The sequence below is a fragment of the Periplaneta americana genome, chromosome 11, assembly GCF_040183065.1.
Source record: "Periplaneta americana isolate PAMFEO1 chromosome 11, P.americana_PAMFEO1_priV1, whole genome shotgun sequence".
NCBI lineage: Eukaryota > Metazoa > Arthropoda > Insecta > Blattodea > Blattidae > Periplaneta > Periplaneta americana.
In genome coordinates this window covers 56,965,738-56,984,137 of record NC_091127.1, presented here as the reverse complement: position 1 = coordinate 56,984,137, position 18,400 = coordinate 56,965,738, and the positions used below count along the sequence as shown (strand labels likewise).

The window sequence follows — 18,400 nt, the reverse complement described above, 5'->3', positions numbered from 1 at the left end:
TTTACTTTTTGGTGGAAAAACCTGGTATTATATATATGTATATATATATATATATATATATATAAATTCAAATAATGAAGTTAAATTAATAAAAAATGATTTGGCATAAATTATCTTTCTATCAACGAAAATAAAACCATAATTATTTCATTCTCATTATCTGAAAAATGTAACAAACCTCTTACATCTACATTAAGTATTAAATTACATAACTCTGATTGTTGCCTTATACAATGTAAATGTCCGATTATTAAGGAGTCCTCTGAAGTTAAATATTTAGCCATAATTTTTTACAGTCATTTAAAATGGAATAACACACTAATTATCTTTGTAATAAATTACGTAAAATAATATATTATTTTGTTTTTTTGAGGAATTACTTGTCAATAAGTTTATTACGCACAATATACTTAACTTCATTTCAATCGGTAATAAATAAATAAATAAATAAATAAATAAATAAATAAATAAATAAACAAATAAATAAAAATAAATATTCGTAAACATCAAAATGCTTCTGCTTTCTTCTTCTAGATTCATTAGTAGGCCTAATTACTTATGAAAGTAATATCTTTACACGTTTGACACTGATGCCGTTTTTACCAACTCCTATTTTTCAAAGTTTTTTTTTTTTTTTTTTTTTTTTTTTTTTTTTTTTTTTTTTTTTTTTTCAATATTCGTATCTTTAGTGTCAATTATTTCTATCTCTGTTTATGACCCATCTTAAAAGTTATGTGTAATCATTGGTTAGTAATACTATTTTTATGATCTATCATTTATCTTGTCTATTTAAAAAAAGAAGAAGAGCAGGGTGACATGGTAGTCATGGTAGAGATATGACTGCAAGAAATTCGTCAATTTCAATTCGAAAGCAGCCAATAAGATAAATAGTTGATATTTAAAGATAATTTTTAGTAGGTTATTTTACAACGCTTTATCAACATCTCTGGTTATTTAGCGTCTGAATGAGATGAAGGTGATAATGCCGGTGAAATGAGTCCGGGGTCCAGCACCGAAAGTTACCCAGCATTTGCTCGTATTGGGTTGAGGAAAAACCCCGGAAAAAAACCTCAACCAGGTAACTTGTCCCGACCGAGAATCGAACCCGGGCCACCTGGTTTCGCGGCTAGACGCGCTAACCATTACTCCACAGGTGTGGACTCCCTTCTTTTATCATGTCCTTCAGTTACTACAGGAGGAGACTGCAAGGATACATCACGACATTGAGAAATTAGAAGCAGGTCAATCTAAACCCAGCGAAAGAAGAAATGAAGGGTTCAGAGCCATAGTGGGCCAAGCGCCATTTATTAAAAACGGAGAAAGCAAGGGTTAAAGTTAAGTGAATACAATAGTTTAATGAAGATTCACATATCATTTAGTTTTAATGTGTATACTTTATATTATATTTGTTATATGTTTCCATTGAATTATGGTGACAACTTCATTTTAACCCTTGTTTTCTACGCTCGTATGAAAATTATGAAACTCGCTTGCGCTCGTTTCATAAACATACTCGCGTCTTAATTACTACCATTATAGGCTCGTTGCATAATGTACTATTACCTTATATTAGTACCTATGCTTTTCTAGAGTCTGTTATTATAAGCCTTTATCCTTACATATTACTATGTTGACTACGCTTACAACAGTCTTCTAAGTATGGTCTATTTGTCTTAAAACATTTCGTAGTAAATATTAAAGTGTAGCGATGAACACTATTCTTCATTATCAAACGTGGTGTTCGACTCATACAAATCTTCGTATCGAGGTCTGTTAGTTTGGTAGTGTTATTGAAAATATATCATACATGACTTACTGTATAGTTGTAGTTAAAGTATCCCTCTGTTTGATCGTAAGAGGTGATAATTTTTAAATGTAGTCTACATAGTTCGTCAAGGAAAATACAACACACAATTTTTAGAACGCAATATGTAAAATTCTTCATTTTTATATAGATAGTTCACAAGATAAGCATGTATATAGGCTATAGAATTTTCCCAGGGCTTACCTTAAGCAACATTCTTGTAAAAGAGCTCAAGCCACCTGCCCTTCATTTCACCAAAGATGTCTGTCACCCTCACCTTGAAGTCAGATGTACTGCTAAGATAACGTAAGAATTCCTTTTCTACACTCAGCATTCCCAAGTCAGTCATTGGTTAGCCTTCAAATAGGTTTTCATTAGTTACAGGGCATTCACTGCAAGTTCACACTTGCTAACAGACAAGTTCCTTCTGTGTACACTCTCTGAAGTCCTGTTAGAGCATGCCAGTAAGTGGTCAGCTATACAGTACAGTATATATCAGGTCCAAAGTAAATGTTTACCATTTCGTTGTCAAGTTATTCCACATAAAACAAATCTTAGGGGATAGAGTAACATGTTTGTTGAAATGTCACTGCGGCAACTGAGATGGTAAATATTAAAATTAGTTTTATTAAAAGCTCGACAATTTTATGCTGAAGTACGACATTTTTCGTAATGTTGGTACGACGGTTGCGTTTCCTTTAAGGTAAGCGTTCACTATATAGTAACGCATTCCTCGTGAAAATCGCAAGCAACGGATATTTTAAGTGCAGTGCGTTCACTGTAACGGCTCTACCTCATCGTCTCATCGAATTCCCTATCAGCTGTTTAAAACATGACGTCGTATGATATTGACATTGCTGAAAACAGAGGAGTTTGAGGTTAGGTCTATTAATTATGAGTGTTAGCGAATAAGAATTTGTAATTACTTCATGCGTCTTAATTGAAGAGGAAGAAACGAAAGAGATATGGGTTACATAATATATATGTAAGAAACGGTTTGATTACTGTAATGGGAACGCCTCAAATTATATAATTCTTCGCAATTTTCTACAAGCGAAATAAGTTTTCCGTCTGCCATTTTGGCGCGACACTGAACAAGGCACAACATAACAGTAACAGTTGACCAATTAAAATTGATTTATTAAAGAAGGCCATGATCGCACGCATGGGAAAAGTTGCTCATCCGAGAAACGTGGACGGATTTGCCGAGAGCCGATGCGTGCGACAAGATGTAGTGAACGCGGTTACATAACAATTACAGCAAAGATTGTCTTTTTCCGATCCGTGCGATTCGTCCGATGAGTGCGATACTATGTAGTGAACGCTTACGTTTATCTGGCACAAGAGAGCCCTCTTGAGCTGGCAACCCTGCTGCAGCCTGAGGCTTTTTGTTCTTAAAACTCCTATTCTGTGAATGATTGGATAGCCCAACAACGACCGCGCTCTTGTACAGCACGCCGCACCGTGAACTTAACCCGGGCTATGGTATGGATGATATGTTAAATAATGATGGCGAAATGAGTACCTGGTCCAACGCCGGAAGTTATCCGGAAATTCTGCTTCAATTGGCTGAGAGAAAACCTCGGAAAAAGCACAGCCAGATAACTTGGCCCAACCAGATTTTCAACCCGGACCCGCTCGTTCACGGTCAGACACGTTAAGCGTTACTCCACAGCAGTGAACTTTCTCATGTAGTACTCCACTACTTCTAGTATCTAGTGAAAACATTTCATGGATCATCGATACTATAGATTACTGTAATAATCACCAAGCTGCTAAACTAATGCTTTCGGCAGGTGTTAGGCCCGTAACACACTTGAAGTGTTTTCGCTAGCGAGAAATGTGTTGCGAGAAAGAAGTGAAGAGCCCTCCTCCACACACTTGGCGAGTTCTCGTTATCACAGATCACACCTCGCTATGATCATCTATGCACTGCCTTCATGCAGAAAGCATTTTTCTGATTATAGTAATCACTCGTTGGGGGAAATATTATAGGTTATGTATTTACGTATATTGTCGTACTTAAATATATATTGTACTTTACAAGTATATTGTACTTTACAAATTACGTACGAACGCTGTGTTGAATCTGAGTATTCAGACGATTAGGAAATGGAGTTACATGAACATATTTTGTTAATGAAAAAAAAAAGTAGGCCTAAAATTAAAGCCAGAAATATCTGAAAATAACATTGTATCTTACGAAAATAAGGGCGAGTTTTGGACACTGGTTTCGATTTGAATGATGATACGTTTAGGCATTATTTTAGGTTGAATGGAACCCAGTTTTTTGCTATTCATGATATGATAGAGGATTCTTTGCTATGTTCTGATTAAAATTATGTAAACTGTTAAGACATAGATACATTATTTCAAATGTTTAATTAATACTATTAAATCTCATCAAAATAAAATATAGCCCTATTTATTTTCAGATAATCTGATATTTATCTCCAGATTTCTTCTTTAAGTTTCGTGTTTTTATAGTTTTCATCCCGTGAGCCATCTTTCCTCATTTTCAAATAAAAACAATATAATTAATCGCCACCTGTGATATATTTTTCTAAATTCAATCGTCATAAAGAGTATAAAATGTCAAACATCTTTGATAAATGTGTCAAGAAAATTCGCTGAGATACAGATTCCAGCGAGAAACTCGCGCGAGGTTTTTGCCTCGAGCGAGAATCTCTTCCAGTGTGTGGACGTCCATTTGAATCCATGTTATCAATTTTTTTAATTTTCTCGCAACACATTTCTCGCTGGCGAAAACTCTGCAAGTGTGTTACGGGCCTTATAGAACTCTGAGATAAGGACCAGTACTCGCACCTATAAAAGTGAATGCGTAAATTCCTATGTTTCTGTATCTGTCAAGGTCGCAAATTACAGTCACAGGCAGGCAACAATAACTAGCAAGCAAACATCCTGATGGGGGCAGACAAAAAAGTTATTTTTTTCTTCTTCCACTATGTTAATGTCCTATTACGAGGCCTACCAGAAAGTGATTTCCCCTGGAGCCGTTTACAGAAAAAAAGCACTTTTTAGTAATATTACGATTTTTGACAAATTCCATATTCTAACTGTGAAGCGATATACGAATACCATGGAATGTAAATAATTACAATGCAGTACAAAAGATACCCGGCCCCTACTAATCGATATTTATTGATAATTTGTTGATTTAAGTGTGTCTTAGTAAGCTGTTTACTTACTACTTGTACGAATAAATGACGCAGATAACAGCCAGTGTTGCCAATAGTACTGTATGTAAAATAAATATTCTAAAAACAATGCTATAGCTAGAGTACACAAATGGCAATTGTATCTGTTTCAATAAATATTTCCATGCAATTATTGTTGCCTTTTGTCAACATATCCCCCACTGGAACTGAGACATTTGCCATACCATGGGATCAATTTTTGTATCCTTGTGTCGTAGAAGTCAGCCGCCTGGGATCGGAACCAGCGTTTGACAGCAGTCTGCACCTCTCTGTCGATCCCATGATATGACAAATGTCTCAATTCCGGTGGGGGATATGTTGAAAAATAGTGCAATAATTATTGCTGTGTCTGTGTGCGCCAGTAAATTTTTTAATTAAATTGTGTTTTCTTTCTGTTAACAGCCCCTGGCGAACTTTTTTACGGCCCTCGTAATTGCAGTCGAGTGGCCAAAATTTGTATAAACACTTCTTTTGACATAATTAACACGGTGAAAGAAAAAAAAATTAACTTTTTTATCTGCCCCCATCAGAATGTTTGCTTGTAATAGGAATTTGTTAATTTTTAGTAGCTTTATCTTATCGTATTATTGCATACATCGTACCGTATTTAAATTTATATGATTTCATAAACTCCTTACTCCTAAGTCACATCAATTTTATCGGTTATTTAATGACGCTTTGTCAACTGTACTGGGTATCAGCTGTGGCATAGGTGTCGTTATTTACCCTTAGCCTCAGACTATTTCCATGAAATTATACTTTTGAAGTAAATTTATAACTAAAGAATTCATAATAGCGAAGTAGCATTTCGAGGAGTTTAAGTCGAATGATTGGTATAAGATTACCTAACATTCTTCTTAAATATGGGGAAAAACCTTGTAAAAAGTTATTCAATAATCTATCCAAACATGGTTCCAACTCACGTCTCAGCAAATCCTCGAAACAGAGTTCCTTTCACTGTCACTAGATCACGCCGGGACTACTAGTACACTGGCGTTCCCCTACTTTTTCTAGTGTTCATAAAAGATCTTTCCTCCCCCCGACCCAATAAAAGATGTAGGCCATCACATATTATTTGCAGATGACACAAGTATAGTAATTACAGCCAATAAATCTAACACATTTCTAATCTTCAACAGAGGTAATTCTCCTCAAAATATGTGATTGGTTCTCAGTCAATAAATTGGTATTAAATTGTAACATAACTAACATAATCCAATTTAAATCCTACCCAAATTCAACCTCCCACATTTCAAGAGTAATAATTAACAACAGGTCCCTAACAGAAACAACAACCAAATTTCTTGGCTTAGGCCTACAAATCGATAATAGTCTATATTAAATTGGAAAAATCATATTAAAGATTACCCCAAACTAAATTCAGCATGTTTTGCTATTACATCTGTGCAAGAGATAGTAAATATCTACACCTTAAAAACAATGTGCTTTGCATACTTCCACTCGATAATGAGTTTTTTAATAATACTTGTATCATGGGGAAATTCTATAGATAGTAGGCCTAACAGTTAATATGTTTTCATAGAGTATTCAGATCGATCTGAATACAGTTACCGTACTGAAATCTCCATGAAAACGGGGATTCAATTCGATCTGAGTCTCAAGGTCGATACACCTAAAAAGTGGGATCGGATCGTATTCAGTTCGAATTGAGTTCCATGGAAACGGGTATCGTATTCAATACGATCTCAATACGCTAAGCGCGTGATCGATCGTCATTTGTTTGACGTTTCAGCTGTTTTACCAACAGCGAGGGCAATATGTATGTTGAAAAAGAGTGTTGTAAAACATAATATTTCGTGTTTTTCTAAAAGTCAATATTACCATTATTCATTAACAGCCAGAATATTAAATTTTCATGCGCCTCATTTGGAAAACGCAACATTGTTTATAGCTAATGCCTACAGAGTGACCAACACGCTAATATGTCGATGACATGTTAACCGAAATAACTACTTTAGAAACTTCAGCTTCAGTACTCAGATCGTTTTCAATACGTATCGAAAATTGCATGAAAACGGGAATCGTATTCAGTACCGTAAGGAAAGTGTATTCAGATCGATTTGAATACTCCATGAAAACATAGCAACTATATTCCTACTACAAAAAAATAGTAATTAGAATAGTAGGTACCAAATCTAGGGAATCGTGTAGGACCATTTTCAAAAAATACAAATAACGCCCATGGCTTGTCAGTATAATTTCTCAGTAATAAACTTCATCCTATGTATTCGTAAAATCTTTGTAACTAATTCAACAGTTCATAGTATAAACACTCGTCAAAAAATGACTTTCATACTCCATCGACAAGTCTATCGTGCTAATAAAACTAAGAAAGATTGGGGGTGATTCAAGAAGTGATGCCATATGCGTCTTCATTATTCTATCTTTTTTATCCATTGATTATTGTTTTTAAGTATCAGATCGAATTTTAAAGCTAAGCACTGTAAAAGGTCATATTACAATACATTATTTTGCTATTTGTGTACTCTAGTTATAAAAGCGAAATCAACCCGAGGGTACATTGTTTTTAGAATATTTATTTTACATACTGTTGGCAACACTGGCTGTTATCTGCGTCATTTATTCGTACAAGTAATAAGTAAACAGATTATTAAGACACACTTAAATCAACAAATTATCAATAACTGTCGATTAATAGGGGTCGGGTATCTTTTGTATTGCTTGTAGGCCTATTTATTTACATTCCATGGTATTCGTATATCGCTTCACAGCTAGAATATGGAACATGTCAAAAAATCGTAATACTACTACAAAGTCTTAATTCATAGTCACAGTCTACTTGAAATATATACAGAACGGTTTTACAATACAAGTACTATAAAAAAATACAACATAAGGGGTTATTATCGATACTTAATATAAGACAGAAATATTCACGCATTGTTGTTGAATATACATGTCTTAAATTCACCTACAGAATAGAAGACATGAGAAATTAGATACTTCTTTAATTTGGCCTTAAATAATCTCATGTTTTAAGTTTGATTTTTTTGTATTCTTAAGTAGGCCATTAAAAAGTTTTGGTGAAAAGAGCGTTGAATGACTTCCGCCGAATTTGGAATAGACACAGACTGTCTTGAACTGCCAACATAGAAAACAAAAAATCACTACCTGTTCAAGATCGCCACACTCAATCGCTTTCACCTTCATCTTGACTATAATAAAAGCCTAAACTAACCTAACATAACCTGTCACTAAAATCCTAAACTAACCTAACTTAACTTGTCACAGAATCACCTATATAAGGCATAACAAAAGCCTAAACTATCCTAACCTAACCTGTCATAGTTTCGTATATCCAAAGGATAATAAAAGACTAACCTAACCTAACCTGTCACTAAAATCCTAAACTAACCTAACTTGTCACATATTCGCCTATACAAGGCATAACAAAAGCCTAAACTATCCTAACCTAACCTGTCACAGTTTCGTATATGCAAGGCATAATAAAAGCCTAAACTAACCTCACCTAATCTGTGACTAAAATCCTAAACAAACTTAACCTGTCACAGAAATGCCTATACAAGGCATAACAAAACCCTCAACTACCATAACCTAACCTGTCACAGATAAGTACATAAGACATAATAAAAGTCTAAAGTAACGTAACCTGTCATAACACTCCATTTTCTTACCCCTACACAGTTCCCTGAGATATATAAATGTCCGAATTTCTATCCCGTTGGAACATTGCAAACTAGCGTGAAACGTTCGTAATGTCCCATAAGTTATGTTGGTATGACATTTAAGACGGCTGAAGATGCATTATATCCACAATAGGGAAAGAAGTCACTCAACCCTCGCTTAACCAAAGTTTCACTGCCATATAACACACTTCTTTTTGATAGCAAGATAGACTTGCCGATGGAGTAGACTATGAAAGCCATTTTTGACGAGTATTTATACTATGAACTGTTGAATTACTTACAAAGTTTTTACGATTACATACGAGGAAGTTCATTACTGAAAAATTATACTGACAAGCCATGGGCATTATTTGTAGTTTTTTTGAAAATGGTCCTACAAGAAAAAAATATATAATCAAGTCATAATTTTTAAAAATAATTTACGATCCTCTAACACCAAAAATAAGAAACAAAATCCTCCAAAACTTGAGAGAAATACATACGCACATGCTTTCACTAATTCACAATTTAATACGTACCACAGAAGTCAGGTTTTCTTGCTGCTAGCCCACTTCTCGTCTGGATGTGACTGCTGCTGGAATACGACAGGGGGAAAGAGCAGCGAACAACTCTGTTAATAAAGTCAAGGCCATGCGGGATTGCCTCTACTGTATGATTCACCCCTACGAAATCTTAACAATTTGTCACCAAGACTTCCATATCCAATAGTAGGATAAAATGCAGGATGTCAGGTCTCTGTGTGTTTCGTCAGCTCTAGTTACGGCCCACTCACCCTCGGTACTGATTTGCGTGGAAGCCAGCGAAGTTCCTACACCATTCTGTATGAGGGTTTTCTTTAACCTTTCACGAACGAGCACGTGCGGGCTGACGTAATTTTACTGGTTTAATAATCATAAGGTCCAGGCTTCTCTCTCAGAGAAGAAGGGACAGTTTTCCCAGTCAATTTTTCCTAATGCATTTCAGTTCCAATATTTATTTTCCCAATAAATTAGGTTTCCCAAAAACTGCATTCTCAATTAAACTTTTATTAATGTTTAGTCAACAGTCCGAAGGCAGGTTGGTACCTCATAAGTGACATCGGTTATTTTTGTATTAGTCTGAGGTGAACATACGACGCCCCGGATAGAATGTAGTCGACGTGTTTCGAGTACAGGCAGCGGAAGCGAATTTGACACACCTAAGCAAGCACGTTCCGTGTTTTGTATACGATTATTGCGTATTATAAAATCAAGACAATACAATTATTGTATAATAAGGGCTGGTGAGGTTAAGAAGTCATACTTAAATTGTCACAAATGTGGTAAAACATAAGTCTGAAAAGATGTTTTTTTTTTTATTATTATTTAGAGTTTTGCATTACAGTTTTAGAAAGCTGAAAACGTATATAGCGTACAATTTTGCTTTCTCTATATTTAACTATTACATTAATTAATTCATCACATCAATTCCGTGCCTTACTTTTCTTGCATGTTGTTTGTCTGGTTTCGGTTGCTGCTGCAATAAGCAACAACATTCATTTTCAAAGTTTCAAATGCAAATGACCACCGAGTGTCGAATAATATAACCTTGTATGCGGAAAAACTGCATTCAACATCGGCTGAAACCAAGGGCGCATATGTAAAATATTTCATATTATCAATTTCATTTCTACATCGCACAGTAATACAAAAAAACGGTGGTTTCAATTCATTATGCAAAATTGCAAAAGTTTTATCAGATGACAAGTGCGATTGTTACAAACTTGATGTAGAAATGAAACTATTATTATTATTATTATTATTATTATTATTATTATTATTATTATTATTATTATTATTATTATTATTATCAGCTAAATTGGAGAGTATTCGAAGAAAATTTATTTCCTTGTGTTCTTATAGATTTTTACCTAACTTCGATTGTAAATATGAGATTAACTGCAAATATTTCAATTGCTGTAGTTTATTTACCAGACGTCAAGATCCAGATTATTTATTTTTTTGTAAAGTCATTAAAGGTCATATTGATTGTCAATCATTCATAAGCAATATCAGTATTCATATTCCTGCTAAGGGTTTAAGATTTCATAAAATGTTTTATAGTAGAAATTCTAAATCTCTCTCCTGTCTGCAGATGTATAAAATATGCTAATTTGCATGGATTGAACTTGGATCCATTTAATGTGTAGTATGTACTTTTTTAGTTTTATGTCAGTTGTTATTAATTTATGGCTTTTGTTTAGATATGTATTATAATTAGGGTCCGTATTCCAGCTACCTATAAACTGGAATGAAGTTGCCTGATTCGAAGTATATGTGACGTCACAGCGCAGGTACAGGTACGTTCGTATACAAAATAGTTACGTATCCTCTGCCCTCTTCCTCTAGAAAGTCAAAATCGGAATGCAGTCACAGTGAGTAGTCTTATCGATCACTGCTCTTACTAGTCGTATTATTTAAGTAACTAAATCTTTGTAGCTCGTTGAAGGTTCATTGCAGAGGTAAAATGCTTTAGGTAAGACGCTGAAGCATGTAATATTGCAGGGCATAGTTGAGGATATTTGAACAAATGTTTTCACTGTCAATATAGACAACATTACGTACACATTGTGTAAAATAAACATAAAAGTAACAAAAACAGTGCACTGAAAGACACTGCAATACCAAAGGCACAGAAAGTGTGCTGAACGTAATCCAAAACAATCAGTACCATCAAAATCTGAAAATTATGAAGATATTAACTCCACGTTTAACATGGATTTATATAACCTACCATGATGTTCAGTGCCAACATCCCAATTAATAAATTAAATTTATTTTTATTATTTAAATAATCTACATTTTAGGGAATTTCCAGAAAAGTACATAGAAAATTAGGGGGTTTTCAGTGATTAGCGACATATGCAATATCCTAATGAAACACGAAAAAAATATCAGGCAATAGGATATCTTGTACTACATCCTGCACATCATGTGCTAATGACAGAATTTCTTGTAATATAAAATCATTTCTAGTGACATCCGCAGATGTTCAAGTTCTGTAACTTACGAATGCACGTTATTATTCACTGCAAAGACCACGACGAAACTGAACATCACTGCTCAAGCATGTGTTTACTAGTATAGCTTCAGAATGTCGGGAGATGACTGTACTCCGCGAACACGCAGCGAGACGTATTTGTTTATATCCTTATTCGTTGCATCACCTGTGTTCGGCGTACTATATACTCACTGTGTCTTTAACTTCAGTCTTTAGGTAGCTGGAATACGTAGCCTAATTATAATATTCTCGTCATCTTATATATATTTGTAATGCTATTTATATGATTCCATACTTTCATTTGCAATTATCATTTTATTTAATTCCCATTATTTTAATTATTGCATTGTACTTTTATTGTAATTTATATTATTGTTAACCCTGCATTACTCAGGTGGGGTGTGGTAAACCCCGGTGCGTATATTTCAACGAAAATCTAAGAGACGGAGCTAGTGTGTACTCTGTGCATCTGTATACCTTTCAATCACATCCAGAAGAGTCCACTTAAGAAATTGTTTAAGTGAACCAAGAATGGTATATTTAATTGCGTTTATCTTATTTCTGAAACTTGCGGAAAAATATATTAGTTATTTAAAATGGGGTATGTGAAACCCCACCTGAGCAATGGTGAGAATATTTATAACATGAGTAACGCAGGGTTAATGTTTTTGTTATATTGTCTTTGTGCTCAACTGTAATTGGCCACTGGCTGTTGTACAGCACATTAAATATTTAATAAATTAATAAATTATTATTATTATTATTATTATTATTATTATTCACGATCCCCCATCATCTGCTTTTCGGCACTCCAGAGGTCCGCGGCCACCGGTTGAGGGATTTGGATTGGGTAACAGTTTAGGATGTAGAATGACTTTGCATTATGGCATGACGTCGATCTTAGATCAGGACCTGAGGATGATTCAGTTAATACGAGCACGAGAGAGCGAGTCATCATTTCATATAATCTGGACTTTGGTCAATAGTGGCCAGATGTCCGTTGCTCAAGAGACATTACAGTATTTTCAGTCATCAATGATTTATCCAAGCATTGAAAAAAAGAGATCAAAATTCCATTTGGTAAAAAAAAAAGGCTCTAAAGTTACATAACGGGTCTTTTATAGAAGTACTTCCAGTTTACAACCTAATTTTGGCATAACAAAATCTCACTTTAATAAATAGCGCTATAGGTTTGCCACGATATTTTAAACCTTTACAGCTTGTAAATTACCGCAGTCCCCATTTCATCCTTCAATGACTTCTCGAGACATACCATCTGAAAATGCACACAATTGTATTTTTTTTTTAATATAATGTTATATCATAAATTCTCCAAGTAGATGTTGACCAGGGTAGGTGATAAAGGGCATCCTTATCGTACTTCCCTCCCTATTTCACTTTCTTCTGACACTGATAGGCATGTGCTCTCAATGAGCCACTGTCAACTCAACCTCAGTCCAGGTAGAACGGACTCTGTACCAGCTGTAGTGTCTGTAGGGCATAGGCTATTCTTGCAAGACACAAGTTCGCTCGCGTCTACAGTAAGTAGCGGTTCGTTTTAAGTGAAAAAACAATATAATCCCCAAATCATTTCCCTTTAGTGTTGAGTCGAAAGAGAAAGAATTTTTTTTATTGAGAAGGGAGGTAAAGCTTGTATTATGTTCTATTACACGTCTTTCTTAAGCATGACATTTTATGTCACAAATAAACACAGTGAAAATTTTAGTAAAGAAATACAGTCTAGATTTGCTTCAGAACAGCTAAAGGTAAAAATGAGATATCAAAAAGGTGAGAGTGATATCAAATATCGTTAACAAGTTGTGCGTGCGAGTTACAGAATTGCACGACATATGATCGACTAGCTAAGAGCATTTATGGATAAATTTGAAATGTGGCAGTATTATATAGAACATAGACAACTTCACTTTCTTTGACTATGAACTACCTAGAAGAGTGATAAGAAAATCTTCTTATCAAATATAAGACCCTACTTCAAGACTACAGCAGAATTCACCGGTAAGTTTGGAGAAACAGTGACAATAATTGACAAGGAATCGAGGTTTTTCTGAAATCCTTTTGGCTTACAGTCGGTAGAAGATCCTGAAAGTCAATAGCTTAAATTGATAAATCTACAGAACAGCACGCCACTCAGATTCCAGCGAAAACAGGAATCGAAGTGTTCGTAATGCTGCCCAAGTCAGAATTTCTAAATATACTCTTTGCGTGCTTGAGGCAGCGTTTAATACAAGAAAGAAGTGCAAAAGCTCTCAATGTACAGAAAGAGCTCAGAAGTAAGTTTATTTCATTTGCCGTGACATGTAAAAAATTACTTCCTTGAGTTTGTGATTGTTTGCGAATGCAGACTATTACCTTCCTGAGAACAGAGGAATATTCTTTAATATATAAAGACTTGTAAATTCTCGCGTTCTATGTTTCAAATAAGACATATACTAAGAAATATTAACAAACAGTGTAATAATATATAAGTGTTGCAGCTAGCCTATATTTGTTGTATCTTGAAAAGTTTGTATTCAGTTTCTGTTTCTAGTACTAAACTAATTTACAAAGCTAGGAAATAGTATAATTTTGTTGTCTGTGTTTAGGTACAGTCTGTCTAAAATTACTATAATTATTCTACCATGAGTCATTCTGAAATTCAAATCATGGAGTAAATGTCACGACCACCTGCATGAGCCGCCAGAGCGCACCATGGCAGTGAATTGCTTTTGCAGCGAAACTACAAACAAGTTGTAACAGCGGCGGCTGGCTCCGTCTGTCTTTCTCTCTTTCAAGGTTTTTTAGCACTTTGTGAGAACGAGTTGTCCACCCATGCTCATAGGATGTAAGGTAAGAAAGTACTTTTTTTGCCACCTTCAGAGCATCGGCTTTTTTTCATAGGAGAGAAGTCTCCATTTTGGTTTCTTAGCAAAGAAGAGCAAGAATTACACGTCCCAATATGAGTTCTAACAGTATAAAATTGCTGCGTATTTTACACACAACACAACATAGTGAAATGAGACTTTGAGATCCTAAAGAAGGCCCGACAAGGAAAATTGTAATTATTAAGAGTTTACGGCGAACGTGTGGGCGGATATAATGGGTAACTTCTTAAGCAGACTTTTTATCTTTTACCTTGACATCTAACGAGTGTTGATTGTCTGCAATTTATACAAAACGAACTATCAAAACTTTTGTAGGATGTGACATTGCAGTTTCACTTAAACATGGTGGCATGTGCTTTTTTCATGATGGTGAGTCCATCTAAAGGCGGATTTAAGTATTATGTTAGCATCAGGCACATCATTTTGCCACCACACGCCAACATAGCAGGCCTATATCATTATGTAACTGCTACAATAATTATTAAGAAACCACCAAATGCATGCGTCTTACATACAGTTTTCTTAGTTATTGCTGAGTTAAAGCGTCAGGACTTCATAATATGAAGTGCTCAGTGGTGTAGCTGTGCCAGGCTGCCACTCCGGTACATTTTTATGCAACTGGGAGCGCCCTGCTTCTATAGTTTTACTTTTTAAGGGGAGAGGATGGTATTTTTTGGTGAAAAATGAGTAAATTAAAAAAAAAATTCTTCAAAATGCTCTGTGACGTGTGGAATGTATAGCATAATATTTTGTGGGTATTTGTGCCCTTATCGGATGTTGAGACGCCATTTTTGAACTTCCTGCGTTATGGATTTTTAAATCACTCGACCCCTTTTATTGTTGCTTCCGGTAAATTTAATTTTCAAAAAAAAAAAAAAAAAATGATGTTCTTTAAAATACTCTTTGATATATGTGTGGAATGCGTTGCATAATATTTCGTGGGTATTTGTGCCCTTATCGGATGTTGAGACGCCATTTTTAAACTTCCTGCGATATGGATTTTTAAATCACTCGCCGCCTTTTATCGGTTTACGGTAACTTCATTTTTTTGCTACATTGCCAGACAAAAATGGATATAATTTCTGAACTATTAAAGATATATGCATGAAATTTAGAACACACATTCTTTAGACTATTAGGAAACTCTTCTCTGTAACAGAATTTTCTTAATTGATTTCATTTTAAAACTATGTCCGTTTGTTTGCAAGAAAAGAATTCAGAAAAGTGTTATTAAATTTGAATTGTTTATTTTACAAACGTAGGGACTAATATCAAAATTCTGTTACAGACAGTTTGTAGAATATGCTTTTGCAAATACACTGCAAACAACGGGATGAATCTACCTTTAAAAACGGTTTAGATATATCGATTTTAGTAAAATCCTGCATTGGGTATGTTTTTTTTTTTCCAAATCTGGGCCCAAAATAATTTCTTTTTCAAAATATTTATTTTTGGGTTGAGTTTCTACAGGTATGAGCTCTCTACATACAAAAAATTAATATTTTACACCAAATAGGAAAAACGTTTTAAAAAATACCGTCCTCTCTCCTTAAAATAATAGTTATCTTACTACTGGCGTCAAATTCAACTTTATATTTTGAGTATCGATTACTGGTATGTGTAATGGCAGAGGCATTATTAACAAGTAGACTAATAATAATAATAATAATAATAATAATAATAATAATCTTGGAAAAGCTTCAAAAACGAGCTCTCAAGGGTTGTCGTAATAATTCACCATTAAAATGGGACACACTCACGGACAGGTAAATGCGAATTCGATTATGTGTAATTTTCAAAACATACAGAGGTGAGCCTGGCTGGAGAGAAATAAAAAAATAGGTTGCAGCCGCCAAATTACTATTCAAGGAACGACCACTCACATAAATTGAGGGAAAGAAGACAGAGGACGGACACTGGAAAGTTTTCTTTTCTCAATCGTACTATCAGGGACTGGAATGCTTTACTGTCAGTTACTGTTACTGTTGAATCTCCAATTAAAGAAGCAACATCTCTCTATACACAGTAAAATATTTTGGGATTGTTCAATAACACTCTGTACAACAATTGTGTACCAGTAGCTATTTGCTAAGTAGTTTCCTGATCCGGTTGAAATCACCTTAACATCTGCAAATATTAATGTAGGCCTATTTATGATCCGATATTCCAATTGGAAGGAGTTAAATAATAATTGATCAACCGACAATTTGAAAAAAATATATATTTACACAAATCTGTTGATGGCAGGCTAATTTAACTCGGAAAAAGTCAAGAATGCGATATCTGAATTTTGCATCTATTTATAAGCAAAAATTCGTTTATTGCATTAAATTCATTTATTTATTTTGCTTTGAAATTTTAATTCAACTGCTGGTCTCTTATCAAAAATCGGTTAGCCTTTTTAGTACTATTTGTGCTATTTTTTTTGTAATAGTATGAATGTTATAATACTTCTTGCATAAAATGTTTGATAGAAAACAGATTTATTTCAATGGCCAATATCTCGAAACAGGTTTTTGGCGCTTGGTCTTTATTGCGTAACTCCAATTTATAATCAGTTTTTAAGTGTACACAGAATTACGAATGGTTCTTTGAAGTTTCTATACTCAGAAATATCACCAGAGACCAGATAATTTCAACAAGGTCTATTTCGATATAACAGGTGTTAAATACTGTAATTAATATGTGCATAAAACATAACGTTAAGACTGAAATCATTCAACATTTGTGAACAGAATGTACATTTCGATTATATATACAAAATTAATCATAACATGAGCAACATGTATATTAAAGGAGTAGCAAAAATATTACAATCTAATCTCCCCACCCCGTGAACCCTGACGAATAAACATATTTAAAAACGAGTCAGCGATAATTCACCGAAACACATCTCTGACTCTTAGAATCGCAATCAGGTTCAATGTATTCACTGAGTTTACTTAATTGTTTATTTCTACCAAAATTTGCTAGTTCATTATACAAGAATTCCATTAGCACTTCAACGTTAAAGAAAAACGAAACCTATATAAAGCGTTCGTAAGTCTGTCTTTTAATCTGGTATCCACTTACAACTTTCAGCTAATTAACACACGACACTTCCGTGATTTCATCAACTTGGGTTGGCAACCTATTTTTTTTCTCTTCTTCAATTTTTCTCTTAATACAGTAGAACTTCGATAGTCCGAACTAATTGGGACCGATGGTAGTTTGAGTTACCAATTCGTTTGGATTAGGGAGCTTCATTGGATCTTCTTTTCCACTATTCTCTCGTTTTCTGTGCTTTTCGGAAACATTCGGTAATACGTTCGGATTATCGAGGTTCAACTATATGAGCTCAAGTCACTTCAAGAATTTCATATGGAAGACTGTTTTGAATTGCTTTATCTACACTTTTGACAACATCAATTGAATCGGATTTTTTTAGAAACCCTTTACGTTACAAAACACAAAATTTTGGAGAATACAAAAAGCTGTTTAAAAGAAATGCATGAATTAAGAATTGAAATATTTGAAATGGAAAATGTTGGTAACAACATAAATATTTCTGTATGCAAAAGAAATTTTTAAATAGAATATGACTCAATATTCATGTTTGAAAATGTTTGACTTATGGGATTTCTCAAAATCTGGTAAAGATTTAACTAAACAATATTTTTATTTCATGAAATAATTGAAAATTTGTTTAAAAAATAATACGAATTTGATTCTCAAACCCAGTATTTAGACGTTGACTTCATACTTTTTTGCTTCATGTGAACAAATTTTACTCTGAAATGTCACTAAGGA

At 34.2% G+C, this 18,400-nt stretch overlaps 1 protein-coding gene across 3 annotated transcripts in view; it reads right to left on the bottom strand.

Annotated features, from left to right (window-relative positions):
- LOC138709026 (protein croquemort-like) overlaps positions 1-18,400 on the bottom strand; it is a 152,673-nt gene that overhangs the window by 122,053 nt on the left and 12,220 nt on the right. The window contains exon 1 of one of the 3 annotated variants that reach the window (XM_069839489.1): positions 9,230-9,469. The exons of 1 other annotated variant lie outside the window; for it this stretch is intronic. Coding sequence is in view for 1 of the 2 variants with exons in the window: in XM_069839488.1 (XP_069695589.1) it covers positions 2,009-2,020 (12 nt within the window). In the remaining variant the exon portion in view is untranslated. Of the gene's footprint in view, positions 1-2,008; positions 2,138-9,229; positions 9,470-18,400 lie in introns of those variants that run through there. One more of the 3 variants, XM_069839488.1, reaches the window with a different exon arrangement.